Raw genomic sequence first — 21522 nt, 5'->3', positions numbered from 1 at the left:
GATGTGATATTCATAGTGTTGAGAGGCATGGGGAGGCTGCCAGCTCAGACAAATCAGCTGCTGAAAGATTTGTTGGTGAATTTAAAGATTTTATAGATAGTGAGGGATACCTACCAAAACAAGTGTTTAACACTTTCGCGCTCTGGGTGCACGACCTCCCCACTAACCCGGGTGGGTTTGGACATTCCACGGGAGCACACGATAATTCTGAAAAGTGTATACTTTTTCAACTTTGTCACCTCAATTCTCGTCCTAAGATATTCAATTTGGTATCAATGTGTTCGCAATAGAATTCTCTAGGACTAAATGCATATAAACTCCAAAAGCCCGGCTTACCACCCGCAGTAAACAGAGAAAGTGCAAGTGAGTGACCCGGGAGCGCGCAACAGCGATAAAATGTGTACACTCTTTTCACTTTGGTCACCTCAATTTTTGTCCTAGGTCTTTCATTTTGGTATCAATGGGTTTGCAATAGAATTCTCTAGAGGAGTATATGCATATAAAATAAAAAACCTGGACATGCTCTACCCGCCAACAAGTTGAAGATGGGCCAAGTGTTACCCGCAAGGGAGCGCCCAGAAACAAACCAGCTACACTCACAAATGTTTACAATTGTGAGTGTAATAATAAAAAAAAATAAAAGTAATTTAGTATATTTTCCAGCTGCTAACATCAATTTTCGTGTTACAGCCCTCATTTTGATATGGAAATTTTTCTAATAGAATGCTTTAGATGGATACATGCATATTAGGGCAAATTGAAGAACAATATTGCAAATACAATACAATAAAGGTATCTTCTTGAGGTTATCTTGAGATGATTTCGGGGCTTTAGTGTCCCCCGTGGCCCGGTCCTTGACCAGGCCTCCACCCCCAGGAAGCAGCCCGTGACAGCTGACTAACACCCAGGTACCTATTTACTGCTAGGTAACAGGGGCATAGGGTGAAAGAAACTCTGCCGGCGAGAAACAGAGAGTTTCTCGCCGGCGCCTGGGATCGAACCCAGGACCACAGGATCACAAGTCCAGCGTGCTGTCTGCTCGGCCGACTGGCTTGGTATATGCCAGAATCTACCTGTTTGCCCATACATTCTAATTCTTGGTAACAGGCAAGTATCCATCAAGATCGTCAGTCCCAAATATCGTGCCATGTCTTTCACTGTCATTGGTTCCCATCTCTTGTTTGTCTTGGTCCCAGTACGTGCATTGCTTTGGGAAGCATACAAATTAGTTTCGTAAGTCATATATTTCAGCAAGCTTTGAGTGAGAAATAGTTGAATAAATCCCAAAGGAGTGCTAGGTACAGGAACAGTCAAGCCTGGTATTCCTGTAAAACTGTCTACAAAGGGTATTGTCACTACACCACCCTTCATCAGAACCTGTTGGTGTTGGGGTACGTGTGGTACGTTTGGCTCTGGCACGAGCCCCAGTACCTCGCCTTGCACGTGTGGCAGTCTCAACCTCAGACTCCTCACTTCCATCACTATTAAAATCTTCCTCTGCTGTTTCCATTTCAATACATTCACTAACTTCATCAGTGTCAGTCTCAACAACACTTTCGTCACTAGATACCTCAGATAAATCATCAAATACAGCCTGAAACTTAGAGGTTGTGAGTCTCATTCGCTTGTACTTCTGGTGAACACTACTTAGCTTCTCCTTCTGATGCATTTCTTTCGCTGATTTCTTCCTGGAATGGCTCTGTTCATGATCACTATTTATCGTGGAGTAAGCGCAGATAGTATCTAAAGCAGCAATAAGAAATATAGCCCCGGAAAATAGCCGAAATGTTCACACATTCGAGACGCAAGGGTAGGCGACATCGGTCACAACAGTGGAGGGTAAACAGTGGGCCTACGGCGTGGGCTGAGCCGCCTGGGTGCCACATGGCCTACCAAAGGCGGTGTGCAGCACGCAGTTTAAAATCAGTCCCCCCAAAATTGGATAAAAACCATATTTTTGGCAAATATTTTAATGGAGGACTCAATGCTGAGTCCTTACCGAACTTCCCTCTATTTAACGGAGGACTCAATGCTGAGTTGTCATGGGCGAAAGTGTTAATTGTAACGAGACAGGGCTATTCTGGAAAAGATTGCCTAAGAAAACATGTATTACCCAGGAGGAGACGTCATTGCCTGGACATAAGCCTATGAAAGATAGGTTTACTCTTGTGCTGTGTGGTAATGCGAGTGGAAGTTTGAAAGTTAAACCCATGCTTGTGTATCATTCTGAAAATACAAGGGTTTCCAAAAAATATAATGTGCAGAAAAGCCAAATGTGTGTGATGTGGAGGGCTAATAATAAGGCATGGGTGACTAGGCTATTTTTTTATGGAGTTGGTGAATGAGGTGGTTTGCCCTTCCATACAAAAATATCTGCAAGAGAAAAGTTTGCCACTCAAGTTCCTGCTTCTCCTTGACATTGCTCCTGCTCATCCTCCAAGCTTGGAAAAGGAATTGTTGGACAAATTTAATTTTGTTACAATAAAGTTCCTTCCTACTAACACCACTCCTCTAATTCAGCCTATGGACTAGAAAATTATATCCAATTTTAAGAAACCTTATGAAAGGGCACTTTTCTGGAAATGTTTCGAAGTGACTGATGCCACAAACCTCACCCTCAAAGAGTTCTGGAAAAAACATTTTAACTTTTGTAGTGCTTTAAACCCCATTGACAAAGCCTGGCAAGAAGTAACTCAAAGAACCCTGATCTCTGGCTGGAGAAAATTGTGGCCAGAATGTGTTTCAGAACTAGACTTTGAGGGGTTTGAGCCTGGACCTGAAGTGCCTATTGTTGAGGAAATTGTTACTCTGGGCTGGGAAATGGACTTGGAGTTGGATGGTGCTGATGTGGAGGAGTTAGTGGAGGAACACAGTGAAGAACTGACCACCGAAGAACTCCTAGTCCTTCACAATGAGCAGCAACAAGAGGCAGCTGAGGAAATGTCTTCAGGGGAGGAGGTAGTAGAGAATGTCCCCTCCTCAACAATTAAAAAGTGGTGTAGATTGTGGGAAGAAATGCAAACTTTTGTTGAAATGACTCATCCAGAGAAAGCTGTAGTAGGCCATTGCATTAACCTTTTCAATGACAATGTGATGCCTCACTATAGACAAGTGTTACAAAGAAGGAAAAACCAATCTTCAATGGATCGATTTCTAGAGAGAAAATCAAGCAGTGAGCCACAAGCAGGTCCTAGTGGTATGGAGGCAAAACGTGCCAGAGAGCGTACCTCAGAGAAGTCATCACTGCATGATGTTATAATGGAAGGGGACTCCCCTTCCAAACAGTAACACCTCTCCTCCTCCCTCCCATCCTCTCACCGTCTTCCATTCGTCAACAGGAGTCATCAGTAAAGGTAAGTAATAACTTGTACATACCTTTGTACTGAAGGTTTGGGTGAATTATGTATAAAATTTACTTTGAATTTAATTTTTTGGGGAGTCTGGAATGGATTAATAAATTTTCCGTTATTTCTTAGGGGGAAATTCACTTCAGTTTACGAATTTTTGGTTTAAGAGCCATCTCTGGGAATGGATTAAATTCGTAAGCTGAGGTATCACTGTATATATATATATATATATAATTATATATATATATATATATATATATATATACAGAGCACCACTTGGTTTCCGAACTTTAGTTATCCGAAACTTCCAGTTTCCCGATTGGGGTTGGGGAGTCATGCTACCCGAACAAAGTTCGGGTAGGAAGGGGTCCGCCAAGCGTCACGCCGGTTTGTTGTGGTGGGTGGGAGATGGTCCAGTTTGCCCACTGTGACTTCACAGATTCACGGCCTATTATTCCTATTATTTTGAATTGCCATAAGGCTGGAATGTTCATTCTGTGCTTTTGTTTTACATATCTGCACAATCAAGAAACATCTGTGCACCATGTTGGCTCCAAATGCACGCATTGCATCAGTGATGGCTGACTGGTGGGTGGATGGACGATGGAGTTTAGGTGGGAGGCAGTATGAATGAGGGGGGGGGGGAGAATCAGTGAGAGAGGGGGAGAGAGAGATGCTAGGAGGGAGGGGGAGGTAGGGAGAGATGTTAGGAGGTAGGGAGAGATGCTAAGAGGGAGGGGGAGGTAGGGAGAGATGCTAGGAGGTAGGCAGGAAGGGATGGAAGTAGTGAGAATTAGGGAGGGAAAGGCAGGCTGGCAGGCACAGGCAGGCAGGCACAGGCAGGCAGGCACAGGCAGGCAGGCACAGGCAGGCAGGCAGGCGCAGCAGGGAGTGAGTGGTAGTCACGCGGTTGAACCGCGTGACCTTGAGAGATGGGATGTAGGGGGGCGGGTGGTTTGTTGGTGGTGGGAGCGAGACCGGCTCATTCCCGAAGATAAGCCTAACACACACTACCCGTTAGCATGATGGCAGGGAGGGAGGCAGGCTGGCTGGAAAGGAAGCAGGCTGGCAGGCTGGGAAGGAGGCAGGCAGGCAGGCAGGCTGGGAAGGAGGCAGGCAGGCTTGCAGGCTGGGAAGGAGGCAGGCAGGCTTGCAAGCTGGGAAGGAGGCAGGCAGGCTTGCAGGCTGGGAAGGAGGCAGGCAGGCAGGCAGGCTTGCAGGCTGGGAAGGAGGCAGGCAGACAGGCAGGCTTGCAGGCTGGGAAGGAGGCAGGCAGGCAGGCAGGCTTGCAGGCTGGGAAGGAGGCAGGCAGGCTTGCAGGCTGGGAAGGAGGCAGGCAGGCTTGCAGGCTGGGAAGGAGGCAGGCAGGCAGGCAGGCTTGCAGGCTGGGAAGGAGGCAGGCAGGCAGGCAGGCTTGCAGGCTGGGAAGGAGGCAGGCAGGCAGGCAGGCTGGGAAGGAGGCAGGCAGGCAGGCAGGCTTGCAGGCTGGGAAGGAGGCAGGCAGGCAGGCAGGCTTGCAGGCTGGGAAGGAGGCAGGCAGGCAGGAAGCGATATATGGGTGTTGAAGTGAACCATGAACCACGTGACCTTTGAGTGTGTGTGTGTGTGTATGGGTTTGGGGTGGGGGGAGAGGGGGAGGTGTATCGGTGGTGGGGGAGGGACCGGCTGACTCCGTAAGCCTAACCACACTCCACAGACCTGTGACCCAGATTTGTTTCTTAAATGTACAGTACATCATCGTATATTTTAGGCAGGATGTGCCTGCAGGCTGGCAGGAAACATCCAGAGGATGTTTGCCAGACGTCTTAATAATCAGTTAGGAACAATTAAGGACTTTTATAAAGCGGATCAGGACTTCACTTATTGGTGAGTACAAACAAAACACAGTCGCATTTACGCTATGAACCTGTCGATTTTTTCCCCTAGAGTTTTTTCGTAAATTTTTTCGGAAAAATTTCTTTTTACATTTCTAGTTTATTTTTTCCCCTCTATTTCTCGTATACGAACTTACATGTTAACCGACGGGTCTCGTCCCCAAGGGGTTCGGAAACCAAGTGGTGCTCTGTATATATATATATATATATATATATATATATATATATATATATATATATATATATATATATATATACGAGCTTTTCGGAATACGAACAGGATTTCCTCGGAAAATGTGTCTCGGAAGGCGAGTTTGTTGATACGCGACCGGCGCGTGATGGTACGGCGCTCGTCGCCTCTCACCCCTCAGTTTACCAGTGCCTCGCACCCAGTGACTATCCCATGTCAATTCTTCACCCGGATTTTCAGTGTTTTGTTGGATTTTTGGTCATTTGACCATAAAGGTTATTATATATCTCGCCATGGGTCCCAAGAAAGCCAGTGGTAAGGTTTAACCTAAGAAAATAGTGCGGCATTTCGGGCGATCGAGTGGCAACACTGAAAAGTGTATACTCTTTTCATTGTCCTGACATTAATTTTCGATTTACGTATTTCATTTTTGTACCAATGTGTTCGCAATGGAATGTTCTATAAGAACATAAGTATAAAATGTCACACAAGGATGCGTTAGACTGGCACCAAATAAATAACTACGTCGATTACACTTGGCGTGTCAACAATACAATGGTCTTACCTCGATGGTGCAATGCTTTGCCGTTCTCCCAAATAGGCTATGCAGCTATTAGAGAAAACGGAAATTTCATGGTGGACATTTTCAAACTATCCCAAAGTCGATCGCTTAACAAATAGAGTTTATAGAAATATTTTTCTCGTGACTCGTGAGCAAGTCTGCTGTGCGACCTCAACATACAAAGTGGTAATGCTCTTGAGTGCCGTGATAACACTAAAGTGTTAAGAAAATGTGTGAAGTAAGGGAAGAATTGCAAAGTTTTGTTGAAAAAACTCACCCAGATAAAGCTGTAGCAGGCCGTTGCATTGACCTTTTAAATGACAATGTAATGTCTTACTACAAACAAGTGTTAAAATGTAAGGAAAAACAAGTGTCTTTAGACAGATTCTTAGTAAGACAAGCAAGTCTTAGTGGTATGCAGGCAAAACGTGCCAGAGTGTGCACACCAGTGAAGTCCTCACTGCCTGATGTTATAATGGCAGGGGACTCCCTTTCCAAACAGTAAAACCTCTTCTCCTCCCTGCTCCTCACCATCTTCCATACGCCAACAGCAAGGTAAGTAATAACTTGAACATGGTTTTGTAGGTTTATTTAGATGAATTAGGTATAAAATTTAGTTTGAAGGGGGGTTTTTGGGGTAGTCAGGAACAGATTAATTCATTTCCCATTATTTCTTATGGGGAAATTAGCTTCGGAATACGAGCTGTCTCCAGGAACGAATTAAACTCTCAAACCGAGGTACCATATATATATATATATATATATATATATATATATATATATATATATATATATATATATATATATATATATATATATATATATATATATATATATAGTTATACAGTAGTATGTTTTGGCCCAGATCGGCCATAACGTTCATCTCTCTTTTCCATTTCTCTGTGGATTTTCCGCATACAAATGATCAGTGTTTCGTGATCGTCAATTGCATATATAGTATGTATATATATAGATGCAAACAAGCTTGAATGATCCCTAACCATATATTGCATTCATGTTGCTCACGTGACCCCACAAAGTGAAGTGACTTGATGAAATAACTATGCTGAAGATTACTACTAAGTGCCGTCGGGACGGTGAAATAGCCTCGGCTAACATCGTCTTTTGTACGGTCACGGATGGTTGAGTGGTTAAAGTATCATGTACACCAGTTGGATTGTGCTCCTGGCTGTCCCGGGTTCGAGTCACTTTTGGGGTGTGGAGTTTTCAGTCATATATATACACACACACATATATATATATAAAATTTATTATATATATATATATATATATATATATATATATATATATATATATATATATATATATATATATATATATATATATATATATATATATATATATATTATATAATACCTCCATCAAGCAAGAAAAAACAAGCAAACAAGCACGACGTCACTCCCCGGGAGGGGGACAAGGGCTGGGGGGGTTGTACAGACGGATGTGTGGCAGCTGTGGTGACGTCATGCTTGTTTGCTTGTTTTTGATTGGGGAGTTCTGCTTTCTAGTTCGACTTTTGGTTTGCAATTTTTGACCAGCAGTAGTTTGTTTTGGAATTCCTACCTTTCTGGGTGCCTGACCTGGTAGATGGTAGACAAAGGCTGTGTCCAATTACACAAGGGTGTCTTTAGGCCATTGCTCCTTGTCCCTCTTCTTGAGGGGGGCCAGGTTTTGGCACTGGTGTCCGGTAGTCCTAGAACTCCATCGATTGACTGTTACGACGGTCTAATATATGCACATCAGCCCAGTATAGCTCCGGGGAACCTCCGGGTCTCGCCCAGAAAATGGCATTTCATTACATTCAACGCTGTTTTTTTTTGCCAGACTTCCCCACTCTATTGCGGCCAAAATATGCCAGCCATGATTTTTTATTATTTTTCCCATGAACTTGAAACACAAACGAACGCTTTTATAAAACAATATTTTTTTTTTACGCCTGTGTATGTTGAAGGCCAAATAGCCCAGAGCAGTTTAGGGGTTAAATATAAATTATTATTACTTTTCAGACATGTCTTCTGTTTTCCTTATGCTCCTGGTGGATCCCATTTTAGCTTTTTCTGTTTTTTTTTTTTTTTTTTTTTTTTTTTTTTTTTAGCAACAAGGAGCTATTGTTTGGCCCCCAGAAAACCTGCTTTTAATGCAATAAAATGCTTCTTTCTGGTTTGGGATGGCACCTTGGTAGCTCCTTGGGCCCTCCCTCTTTGCCTAGTGCATTGGTGAGCATTTGTTTGGTTCATAACTGAGGGTTTGTTGTCATGGGAGCTAGCAGCTTTATTGGTGCTGGGTGGGAAGTGGTAACTTGTGGGGTTGTGACCGGACTACTGGGTGGATTGGTTGTCGTATTTTGTTTTGTTGACACTCTTGTTTGTATTGCTATCTAGTGGTGGTCAGCTGTTCCTAGGAGGTGTATTACCTAACTACTGGTTGGATCATTTGCTCCAATCTTTATTTACTTTCTGTGAACCTTGCAGTTGTTAGTTTTTGGCCTCTGGTTTACAGTAGAATTTTAAGAAGTTGCAAGAGCTGGTGTGACTTACATGTATTGAGCTATTTCAGTGTGACCAACAACAGGAAACACCAAGAATTTCATTCCTTCCCCCCATTCCAGTAAGAGGCATTTCATTATATTCAAGGCTAGAGTTTTGACTACTGTCATGGCAAAGGAGTCTTTTATCCCGTAGGGGCTGGGGCTTTGTGACCAGTGCTGACCAGGCCGACCAGGGGCAGTGGGTTCCGTCCCTGTCAGGCTCACAGCATGGTGCGGGAGTTCGTGGCTGCGTGGATGTCGCTCCAGAGGATTCGGGTCTCTTGCGGATTGATGGTCTGGCTTCATTCGGACTGTTCCCAGGTGGTTCATTGCCTGAACCGTTGGGGTTTGATTCAGTCCTTGGCTCTTTGGAGCTGGTCTCTTTGGGTGACTCATCTGGTGGGTGACCAGTGTCCTGGCAGACGGCCTGTCCTGGTTCATTCCCCTGTCCATGGAATGGACGATCGACGCCGACTTGTTCCATTGCCTCTGCCGGGTGTTCAGGCTTCAGTAAGTGGATCTCTCTGTGTCAGCATCTCCGGGTATACACGGCGCCCTTTCCTGACTGCGAGGCCGTCAGAGTCGATGCCTTCAGGCAGGACTGGGCGAGGTGGGGTTACATGTACCTCTTCCTCCCCCCCCCCCCCCAGTTCAGCTGTTGCTCCAAGTCCTGGCTAGCTTGGAGACTTACCAGGGAAGAGTAGTTCTCTTGGCCCCTTGGTGGCCGGCCCAGCCTTGGTTTCAGGCGCTGCTTGGAGTCCGAACCCGAGGGTCTTCCTGTGGTTCCGCCTCTTTCAGGAGATCGGTCCTGCCCGTTACAAGGCTGGTTCGCTCTTCTCTTCAAGTCTTCGCATCTGGTCTTTCTGACTCGAGTCTATCACCATTTGTGTGGGGCGCAGGTGGCTTCATTGTTAGTCTCCCATCTGCGTGCTCCGTCTTGGTGGCAGTATGAGGTTTCCTGGCGGTCCTTCCAGTTTTTCCTATTACTGCGTAGGTGTAATTCGGTCTCTGATAGGGTTGTTTTGTCCTTGTTGTTGTTGTTGTTTCAGGACCGTCATCTCATGCCGAATACTGTCGCCTCCTATTGTGCGGCGCTGGAGGAGCCACTCCAGCTTACGTTCAGTATTGATGTTATGTCTGCTCCATTCCACAAGTTGTCTCGTGCGTTGTTTCACTTTGTGTATCACCTGAGCCCTCCTGGTCCTTTGACCGGGTGCTCTCTTTCCTCTCTTCTCCTCGGTTTGTGGTGGCCCCCTTCGGTTCAGGATTGTTTTTCCAATGCTCTTTTCCTGTTGGCATTGACCTCTGGGGGTCAGGTTGGGGAGCTTCATGCTCTCCTCCGGCACAGGGGTTTCTGCTCTTGTGGTCCTGGTGGTACGGTTGTTCGGTTGCAGCCGTCTCCTTCTTTCCTGGCAAAGAATGAGACTGCTGCTTTCTGGAGGACTCCTTGGGTATTTGATGCTTGATTGGTCAGGCTGGGAGTGCATCATAGTTTGTGTCCTGTTGCAGCTCTCCACCATTATTTGTGGGCCACAGCTTTGGTGGCCTTGGATGGGCTGTGGGTTGATCCGATTTCCATTCTTCCCTGTTCCAGAGCTCGGGTCTCCCAGGTCGTCCGCAGGATTATTAAGGCTAGCCAGCCTGGAGGTCGTCCGCAGGATTATTAAGGCTAGCTAGCCTGGAGATAGACTCCAGGCTAGCCAGCCTGGAGTCTATCCTCGTGCCCACGACGTGCATAAGTTTGCTGATTTGGCTGCCGTCTTTGGCAACATGTCTTGGATTGCTATTCTGGTCCAGGGTTTTTGGAGGTCAAACAGGGTCCTGGCCGCTCGCTACCTTGTCAATGTCTCTGGACTTCGTAGGGCCTGCGTTGCATTGGGTCGGCGGTTGCAGCCAGTTGTCTCTGCTTCGCGTTAAGGAGCGAGGATTGACCGCCACCCAGGTAAGTCCCTGTTTTCCTTGTTTTTGGGTGGTTAGCTCTGAGGAGCCAACGAGGCTTTCCCCAGAAAACCAGCGTTGAATGTAAGGAAACGCCATTTTCTAGACGAGTCCCAGAGGCTCCCCGGCATCCCTCCCACCCTCCGGTCGGCAGTGTTTTCGAATATTTTGACGTCCAGCCTAAAAACTGAAGGATGGATTGCTGGCATAGGGGTCTGGGGCTCTTCCTTACTCCTCCCGAGAAGGAGGGGTTGCGCAGACAGCGATTCGGCGACATGATGACGTCATGCTCATTTGCTAATTTTCGTTTGGGGAAGTTCTGTCCACTTGTTCGGCTTTCGGTAGCAATAGTTTCACCAGAATAGGGGTTTATTTTGAGGCGCCAACCTTTCTGGGTGCCAGATCAAGTCGATGGCAGACATAGAATGTTCCCAACCACACGGGTATTTCTATAGGCCATTACTCCTTGTGCCTTTCTTGAGGGGGGCCAGGTTCTGGCACATGGTCCCCAGTAGGCAAGAACTCCATGCACATTGACTGATTCCAGAAAGTTTTACATATCCATTCAGCCTGGATAGCACTGGGGAGTCTCCGGGACTCACCCAGAAAATGGCGTTTCATTACATTCAACGCTAGTTTTTTGCTGAATTAAATTTTGAATGTTATTTGAATAATGACAAAAAATATATATTTTTTTACTAATTAATATGTATTTATTAATATTAAAAAATTTTGCCCAACAGTTGATGGCATGTGACATGATCGAGTCATGTATTACTCGGACAGACCAGGCATTTCAGCAGTGGCTTAAAAAAGGCACTGGTTTTGTCTCAACAGATTATGTGCTCCCATCTGAAATGTGTGCCATGGTCAATGTTATTCTTGATGCCAAGAATCAGTCTTTCAAACTTTGTGCCGTCGATGGAGTTGATGTGGTGAGTGTTTTTTATTAATACTTTTTATAGGAACCACAAGATATGAACCATATGATATGTTCATATGAAGATATGAACTTGATATGACTAAGGTTGTATAGATGGGGTTGGGGCTTATTGATGGAGGTCCTCAGGTCATGTATGGTTCAGGAGTTCTTCTTGGTAGTTATGCTCCACGTTTGGTTCAGTGGCTCCCAGTTTTTCTTTTGCTGCATTGTTTACCACAATTGCCCAAGATGCTCTTCCCAAATGTTGTTCTTTCCTAGCTGTTCACCTTTTCTTCCCTATTCTTTTCTCAGACAGGAAAGTTCTCACTCCTAGTTGGGGTAATTACCCAAATGTAGTTACAGGATGAGAGCTATGTTCATGGTGTCCCATTTTCCCAGTACTCTTTGTCATATGACACTTTGAAACCAGTGATGGTTTTGGCATCCACCGCCTTCTTCCTTAACTTGTTCCAACCGTCTACCACTCTGCTTGCAAAGAAGGACTTTCTAATATTTTTGGGGGCACCTTTGTTTCCTTAGCTTGAATCTATGACCTTGTTCTTGAAGATGCAGGCTTCAGGAATTCCTCTTTGTCAATTCATTTTACTATTTTGTATGCAGTAATCAAATCCCACTTTTTTCCTTCTTTCTTCTAGATTTGGCATATTTAACACCTCTAGTCTTTCCTCATAGCTCATGTTTTCCAGTTCTAGATGCAATTAGGAGCATGTATTTAGACCTTTTCTAGATAATTGATGTGCTTCTTGAGATATGGGCACTATACAACAACTGTATATTCCAATTATGGTCTCACAAAGTTGTGAACAATTTATTTAATATTTTACCATTCACGTATTTAAAAGCAATTCTGAAGTAGGCGAGGATTCTGGTGCACCAGTCAGTCCAGTGATTATTGTTTTTCCATTTTCTACATTGTCTTCTACATAGTAGCATTCTTGGAATTCACACAAGTCTAGTTGTAAATGAGGTTTGTCCCATCTACCTTTCCATAATATGTCCTACTGACAGTGTAGTGAGGGTGACCTGGGTTGTCACCAGGTGGGGGTCAGGTGCCTGATAGTTAGGATGTTTATTCCCATGGAAACAATCATTTGTCATGTTTACTGAGGAAACATTTTTCCATTTGAGCAGTCACTTGTTTTCTTGTTCCTATGCTCTCTGGTAAATTTTTACCTAGTTTTGGGTCAATCACTGAGCTCAGGATTCTGGTTCTGGGTCTCAGAAGCCTGGTGTCAGGGTTTAAGGCTTAGTTAGCCAGTGCATATGTTAGATAAACTACTAGGAGCCCACCAGAAAAGGGCATTTCATTACACGCAACACCTGATTTTCCTACTCTAGCCTGCTATCAATAATTTTTACCTATGTACTTTGTCATTGGATTAGGTTTTAATATATTTTGTCTCCCCTCAAATTTGTGTTTCTCCTTCCTCTGAGGATTTGTTCATCAAAACAGAATTTTTGTTAGCTCTGGCTTATGTTACAAACATGCCATTGGCTAATATCTGGGCTTGAGGTTTCTGGCAGTCCAACTGTGTTATGGCCTTTTGTTACATAATAAATGTCACTTATCCTCACTGTGCTTGTGTGACACATGGGCAGGTAATTACTTAAGTAATTACCTAAGTGTAGTTACAGGATGAGATCTACGCTCGTGGTGTCCCGTCTACCCAGTACTCTTTGTCATATGATGCTTTGAAGCTACTGACAGTTTTGGTCTCCACCACCTTCTCACTTAACTTGTTCCAACCGTCTACCACTCTGTTTGAGAAAGTGAATTTTCTTATATTTCTTTGGCATCTTTGTTTAGTTAGTTTAAATCTATGACCTCTTGTTTTTGAAGTTCCAGGTCTCAGGAAATCTTCCCTATCACTTTTATCAATTCCTGTTACTATTTTGTACGTAGTGATCATATCACCTCTTTTTCTTCTGTCTTCTAGTTTTGGCATATTTAATGCCTCTAACCTCTCCTCGTAGCTCTTGCCCTTCAGTTCTGGGAGCCACTTAGTAGCATGTCTTTGCACCTTCTCCAGTTTGTTGATGTGCTTCTTAAGATATGGGCACCACACAAACGCTGCATATTCTAGCTTTGGCCTAACAAAAGTCGTAAACAATTTCTTTAGTATTTCGTCATCCATGTATTTAAAAGCAATTCTGAAGTTAGAAAGTGTGGCATAGGCTCCTCGCACAATGTTCTTTTTGTGGTCCTCAGGTGATAGTTTTCTATCTAGAACCACCCCTAGATCTCTTTCTTTATCAGAATTCTTTAAAGATTTCTCACATAATTTATAGGTTGTTTGGGGTCTATGTTCTCCTATTCCACATTCCATAACATGGCATTTATTCACATTAAATTCCATTTGCCAAGTGGTACTCCATATACTTATTTTGTCCAGGTCTTCTTAAAGGGCATGACAATCATCTAAGTTTCTTATCCTTCCTATTATCTTAGCATCATCAGCAAACATGTTCATATAATTCTGTATACCAACTGGTAGATCATTTATGTAGGTGATATGCCACTGATGCTCCTCGTTCGCAAATCCTGATCGTCTGCCTAATTCTTCCACAAGTAAGCCCTTTTCTATCATTGAGGTAACCTGATTCTGTTTCTGGTTCCCAGTAGGCCATGCAAATCTCAAGGGAAGTAATATGAATAGAGGGTTCTGTCATACCAGTTCCATAAGCTCTCAGGGCTGCCAAGAAGGCCGCACAGGAAGCAGAGTTTCATTACATATGACATTCTATATATTCTGATTATCTTTATTAACTGTCCCTAGTGGAGAGGTTTTGAAAATTATATTAACCTGCTAAAAATTTAATAAGAATGCTTGGAATTGGGTAATATTTTTTTTGCAAATTTATTAAAGATTAACAAGCATGAATGTTGCTGGAGATGTGGAATTCACTGATGAAGAGGCTTCAGTTTCAGGTTTCTGTACAGATTTTGTATGCTTCTCCAGCAATATAATATGTATAACTCATCACTTCCTAAAATTTTAATGATAAACATTTATAGTACTGTATGTGGGATAATATCTTTACAGACCTATAAATATTGCCAGTGTGTTTAGTTCTTTCATGTTATATTTTGTTTCTTTTTTCCATTTACAGTATCCTTAAATGCTTTCAATTTTTTTTCAGCACCAATATCATACCAAAATCGATGACCTCATCGAGAGAACTAGTAGCTCTATGACTCAAGGAATGGTTGCTAAACTTCTGTCAGTATTAGAGTCTGTCATCTCTAAACTAAGCAGATATGATGAGGGAAGTTTCATCGGCTCAATTCTTTCATTTACGGTACGTGCAGGTGTCAGTATTTTCTCCAGATATGTGAATACAATAAGGGAAAAGCAAAAATGTTAAAATAAATTGGATACTAAATAACCAGAATTTTCAGTACACAGCTAATTTCTGGGAAAGATTCCAGATAGATCAACAACTATCAAATTGCATCAAGCCATTGCGAGTCATTAATAGCCGTCCATAAACCAGAGGCCAAAATCTGATTCGCTCACAGAGGTGCAGAGAGCAGAGGATGCTAAATCACTCTAACCAAGGAAATAGCTACCTGAAAGGTGAGCAAGACAAAACAGGCAACTGAAAGGCACAAATAAACACAAACAGAAAACAAGATATGTACCCACTTGCCAGTGCTCCACAATAAGAGTGCAGAGTGCTGTATTCCCCGACATACCTGAAACAGTGGAGATCATGCCACTTTACAAAATAGGTAGTAATGCAGAGGCAAAAATTAATAAGCCAATAGCATGCAAATATTTCACATCAAAAAATTCTTAAAAAAAAAAAAAAAGAGTGCTAGGAAGTAAGATCACAAAACACATGGAATCACAGTGCATACATAACCCTGGGCAACGTAATTTTCGGACAGGGCACCTCTGCCTCTCACAATTGGTAAACCTCTATTACATGGCCTTAGATACCAGGTAAAACAAGCAAAATGCTGATGTAATATACACAGATTTTGCAAAAGTTTTCAACAAATGTGACCATAGTGTTATTGTACATAGAATGTGCACAAAAGGAATTACTGGAAAAGCAGGGAGAATGATCTTTAACTTTCTAATATACAGAACCCAAAACAATATTCATCAGCTTTGTGAAATACTCAACAAAGTTAAAGTACTGTGCTTGTCCCAGTATCTTTTCTCATCCTCATATCAGACAGACAAGCATACAAATTATAGCTCTGTATCATCCTTTGCAGATGACACTAAAATATTCATGAGTAAACAATGTAGAGGACACAGCAAACCTCCAATCTGATATTAATATTAATAATGGGCAGTCGCTGTTGGCATTTAGGCACATTCCTATGAATTATTAATCTTACTTTTTCGGTCATATTTAATAATATATGTCTACAGGAAAGACTGCTACCAAAATATACTAATATATTTTTATATATATATATATATATATATATATATATATATATATATATATATATATATATATATATATATATATATATATATATATATATATATATATATATATATATGTTTCATTGAATATGACCGCATATTCTATATTTATTATTTTCTGGTTTAGGGCTTCTATCCCTCTAACTATTTTCTTAGCATCAGGGCTTAATTGGAATAGGAGTTCTCCAAAACTCATTTTCGTACTTTTAAGGTGAAGAAAAGAAGTGATTTACTATAGAGTGTATTACACTTATTTGTATAATTTGCACGACGTTTCGAACCTCCATGGTTCATTCTCAAGTGAACAGATCTTACAATACTAGTTGATTTTGTACCCGCATTAGGTCAGGTGATAATACAATGAAGGTGAAAAACATGGGGGGATACATAAGGGATAAACATAGGGGCTGCAGAAGGCTTATTGGCCCATACGAGGCATCTCCTATCTAAACACAAAGATTAATCCAGTGTAATTGGCCTGTTATGTTGGACATTGTCTTCTGTGTTGGCATCGATATGTTCTTGTCTTGTCCTTACTCTCATGGTGGGTAGAGTAAATAGTTCCGTGATTTGGGTGTTCATGGTAGGTCGCTCTATTCTTATGTGAATTGCTTCAAGAATTTGTAATCTTCTTGAATCTTGGGTTTTGTCTATTATGCAAGTATTCTTGTTCAACATTTCTCTTGTTAGAGTAATGTCATGGGCTTGTCTCATGTGATTCCTAGGGGCACCAGATTGAAGATGGCATGTCAAACGCCTCGTCAGCTTGGTCGACGTCATACCTATGTACTTACATTGAAGGTTACATCCTTCGTGGGGGCAAGTGTACATGTATACAACGCTTGACTGCTGTAGAGGGTTCTCCGTCGGCTTCGGACTGTTTTTGATAAGGAGTTCGGAAGTCTTCTTGGTTTTGTAGAATATTATCAGGTTTATGTTTTGGTTAGGAGTAGTGCTTTTTACTCCTTTACGGATTATTTCTTTCATTATTCTTTCCTCTTTTATATGTTCACTGTGCATGGTTGATTTGTAATATAATTTTATTGGGGGTGTTGTGGTTTCTGTTCTAGGTTCTGAATTATACCAACGGTCCAAGTGTCTTCTTATAGCAGCGTTTATTTCCGCGTTGCTATATCCGTTGTTCACCAATACCTGAGTTACTCTTTCAAACTCTCTACTCACGTTGCTCCATTCAGAGCAGTGGGTAAGCGCTCGACGAATATAAGCATTGAGAACACTGGCTTTGTATCTTTGGGGGCACTCACTTCTACCGTTCAGGCATAATCCTATGTTGGTGGGCTTGGTATATACGTTGGTGCTTAAAGAGGTTCCTGTTTTTGTTATTAGTACATCCAAGAATGGCAGACTGTTATTTTCACTATTTTCATGTGTAAATCGGAGTACTGACTCTCTCTCTAGGTGTCTTTTTAGGTCAATTAGTTCATCTGAGTCTTTTACTATTACGAATATGTCATCTACATAACGGCAGTATACAGTTGGTTTTTGTCTGCTACTGAAGACCCTATCTTCGATGGTTCCCATATAAAAATTAGCAAATAAAACTCCTAAGGGGGAGCCCATTGCTACTCCGTCTATTTGTAAATACATGTCTCCTTGTGGACTGATGAAAGGGGCTTCCTTTGTACATGCTTCGAGAAGACTTTTCAAGTGTGGCTCAGGTATGTCTAATTTGGGGGTGCTCTCGTCTCTGTATACTCTGTCCAGTATCATTCCTATGGTTGTGTCGACTGGGACGTTGGTAAAAAGGGATTCAACGTCCAGGGAAGCGATGATTCCATCGGGCTGGGTAGATTTGATCAATTCTAGGAAATCTGCTGATGATTGTAGACTAAACTTACTTGGAGTGTATGGAGTTAGGAGTTCATTGAGTTTCTTTGCCAGGTGATAAGTTGGGGTTGGTATTTGGCTGATTATAGGGCGTAGTGGGTTACCTGGTTTATGCGTCTTAACATTGCCGTAGGCATATCCTAAGCCATAGTCGCCTTGAAGTTTATTGAAATGCACACTATCTTTCTTTGCGTTGATTGCTGTAATTGTTTTGTTTACTTTCTGCTTAAGGTCTTCTACGGGGTTCCTCGTGATTCGTTGAAATTTGGAGTCGTCACTTAGGATGTCGCTAATTTTGTTCATGTATTCATGGGTAGGAATCAATACATATGCTGCTGTTTTGTCGGCTTTTCTTATTGTTACGTCTTTCAGATTTTTTAGTTGTTTTGCTGCTTCTTTGAGTCGTGGGGTTAAGATTGTAGATGAATATGTTCCTCGTTTTTTCCCTGCTTCTGCAAGTAGTTCAGCTTGAAGTGTGTCAGTGGTGATGACTTTTTTGTTGTCTTCTAGCTTATGGATATCGTCCAGAAGCATTTCGATTTCCAGGCGTTTTTGGTCGGGGAAGTGGCTCAAATAGCCTCGGCTATCACTTCCTTTTGACGGCCGTGATGGTCAAGCGGATTAAGGCGCCCTGTAGTTACCAGTTGCGTTGCTTCTGGGAGTATGGGTTCGAGTCACTTCTGGGGTGTGAGTTTTCATTCATATATATATATATATATATATATATATATACATATATATTTTATAGAGTTAATTTTCATGTTATAATGGTGTAATAAAAGTGTAATAATACACTGTTTATCAACTTATATTTTGTTTCCTCTTAATTTTATTGCATGTGGATTTCAACCATATTTTTATTTGTATTTGTTGTTAAGAGTACAAACAAATTAATTTGCCTTATTTCTCTTCAGTATCACCAAGGGTAGTCAGGTTTTTGTAGGTTTTGTTTGTGTTTATTATTGGACTGTCTGTGTGCTATCTTTCAGTACCATCAGAATGTGAGTGGTTCAGGAAAGGAACTAGGAAAAGCATATATTAACTTTGCAAGAAATTCCATGGACCAGATCAGACAAAAAGTCAATGATGAACTTTGGATTCTCAACCTTTTTGAGGTAAGTTGCTAAACTATTTATGCTATTTAAAGTAATTTGTATGAATTACTGTGTGTACAATCCTCGAACTTTTATTAGACTATGTCGGGAGTGACCCACACTCAAAAGCCAGCATTTAATGTAATGAAGCACCTCTTTTTGTGAGGGGTGGGGGTGACCTCAGTAGCTCCCTGTAGCTAACTGCACTGATATGTAGCACTGCTAATTTCAGAGAACACTATAGAATACATAGAGGTGTTTTATATATATATATATATATATATATATATATATATATATATATATATATATATATATATATATATATATATATATATATATATACATACATACATACATACATACATACAGGCATACCTCAGTTTAAGAGTTTAATTGGTTCCTGGAGACGCCTCGTATTCCGAAAACTCGCATTCCGAAGCTAATTTCCCCATAAGAAATAAAGGGAAATGAATTAATCCGTTCCTGACTACCCCAAAAACCCCACATCAAACTAAATTTTTATACCTAATTCATCTAAATAAACCTGCAAAACTATGTTCAAGTTATTACTTACCTTGCTGTTGAATGCTGTAGGCGTATGGAAGATGGTGAGGAGGTGGGAGGAAGAGAGGAGTTACTGTTTGGAAGGGGAGTCCCCTTCCATTATCACATCAGGCAGTGAGGACTTCACTGGTATGCACACTCTGGCACATTTTGCCTGCATACCACTAGGACTTGCTTGTTTTACTAAGAATTTGTCTAATGACACTTGTTTTTCCCTACATTTTAACACTTGTCTGTAGTAAGACATCACATTATCATTTAAAAGGTCAATGCAACGGCCTGCTACAGCTTTATCTGGGTGAGTTTTTTCAACAAAACTTTGCAGTTCTTCCCATACTTCACACATTTTCTTAATCAAGAAGGGACATCCTCTACTGCCTCTACTCACAGCTATTTTCTTAGGTTGAACCTTACCAATGGCTTTTTTGAGACCCATGGCAAGATATATAATGACAACTTTTATGCTCAAATGGCCAAAAAACCGATAAAAAACTGTAAATCCTTGTGAAGAATTCAGGTGGGATAGTCACTGGACACGAGACACTGGTAAACTGAGGCGCGATCACCATGCCACCACGCGCCAGTCGGCCTGTACACGTATCAACAAACTCGCGTCCCGAGGTAACCCTCGCCTTCCGAGACATATTTTTGGAGTAAATCCTGCTCGTCTTCCGAAAAACTCGCATACAGGGACACTCGCATTCCGAGATACCACTGTATATATATATATATATATATATATATATATATATATATATATATATATATATATATATATATATATATATATATATATATATATATATATATATATATATATATATATATATATATATATATATATACATACATACATACATACATACATACATACATACACACACATCTGGGCTGTATGGGTCTCGAACCATGGACCCCACACGTGTGAAGTCATAGCACTATCGACTGGGCTATGAACAGTTTTAAAAAGGAAAGTTTCTAGAAGCAGCATCCTGCTGCCAAAGTTGAGGTGTCTTGAGATGAAGTAGAAAAATTACAGGAGAAGCTAGGAAGAAACAAGGCAGTTGGCCCAGATGGAGTTTCACCTTGGGTTCTGAAAGAATACACATCTAAGCTGAGCATTCCATTTCTTTTGATTTTGCAGACATCTTTTGGAAAATTTAATTTTTATAAAACTTTTAGACTTAGTTGATGATTGCTTCCTTAACCCTTAAATTGCGCATCGCATCATATGATGCTTGGGCTGACTTGCAGTAAATTGCGCATCGCATCATGTGATGCTTTGGAATACTATGCAAGATTTAAACGGCCCACGGATACACTGGGTTCACCACACCTTCATCAGGGCTCTTGTAAACAGACGCCATTTTTTTTTTTAAATCGTGGCCCAAATTCCCGGGTGTTAGGGGCCTCAGTATTGAGTGAGCTACCAAGCCTGATGCACGCAGCATGAGCTCACAGCACTGCTGTTCAGCTTGTGACCACAGCGTCACCTAAAAATGCCAAAATATACTTGTTCATGTTATTATGTAGCGATGATATTATTAGAGAAGACCACTGACTGTGATAAAACTGACCAGGGTTCTGATAATAGCAAGATTGTGGTGATATTTAGCGCTGTGCTCCATGGAGGGAGGAGTAATGCTGTGGGAGGGAGGATGGTGGCGTTGTCTTCTGACTGTGTGTGGCCACCTTTTATTGACTGCACTCACCATACCAGCTTAGTGGTTTGCTATGGTGAACACAAATGTAGATACTTATATATAAACGTGTGTATAGAGAGTATAAACAGCAAGAGGAGTAGGTTGGGAGCCGCCATTTTGGTGAGGGCAGTGGCGTCGTCTGCACGATTTATCATGTTGTTTACTGATGACCACGATGGTCTTTGGGCACCATACCAGTTTACTTGTACAAGTATGGTGAATAAAACAGGTAGATATTTATATATAATGTGTGTGTATATAGCGTAATAACACCACAAACAGTATTGTTGGAGGAGAAATATTAGTGTGTCTGGCCTTGAGGGCGGCAGCTATCAGCTGACTGTGTGAGGTCCTACGTCTTTGTACCTTTACTCACCATACAAGCTTAGATGTACAGTTATGGTGAACAAAACATGTAAATACTTATATATAACGTCTGTATATAAAAGCAAAAACAGTA

The 21522-nt window shown here is 41.8% G+C and overlaps 1 protein-coding gene across 32 annotated transcripts in view; it reads left to right on the top strand.

Annotated features, from left to right (window-relative positions):
* Window positions 1–21522, top strand: part of Cadps (calcium-dependent secretion activator 1) — a 537366-nt gene that overhangs the window by 460398 nt on the left and 55446 nt on the right. For 20 of the 32 annotated variants that reach the window (XM_069317990.1, XM_069317986.1, XM_069317987.1 and 17 more), the window contains 3 exons: window positions 11203–11394; window positions 14544–14702; window positions 18688–18813. In XM_069317990.1, the coding sequence (XP_069174091.1) occupies window positions 11203–11394; window positions 14544–14702; window positions 18688–18813 (477 nt within the window). Of the gene's footprint in view, window positions 1–11202; window positions 11395–14543; window positions 14703–18687; window positions 18814–21522 lie in introns of those variants that run through there. The other 12 variants (XM_069317985.1, XM_069317995.1, XM_069318001.1 and 9 more) reach the window with 2 other exon arrangements.

This window comes from Procambarus clarkii, chromosome 89, assembly GCF_040958095.1.
Source record: "Procambarus clarkii isolate CNS0578487 chromosome 89, FALCON_Pclarkii_2.0, whole genome shotgun sequence".
Classification (NCBI taxonomy): Eukaryota; Metazoa; Arthropoda; class Malacostraca; order Decapoda; family Cambaridae; genus Procambarus; species Procambarus clarkii.
The sequence above is the reverse complement of the archived record's forward strand: the minus strand, read 5'-3'. Positions and strand labels throughout refer to the sequence as shown.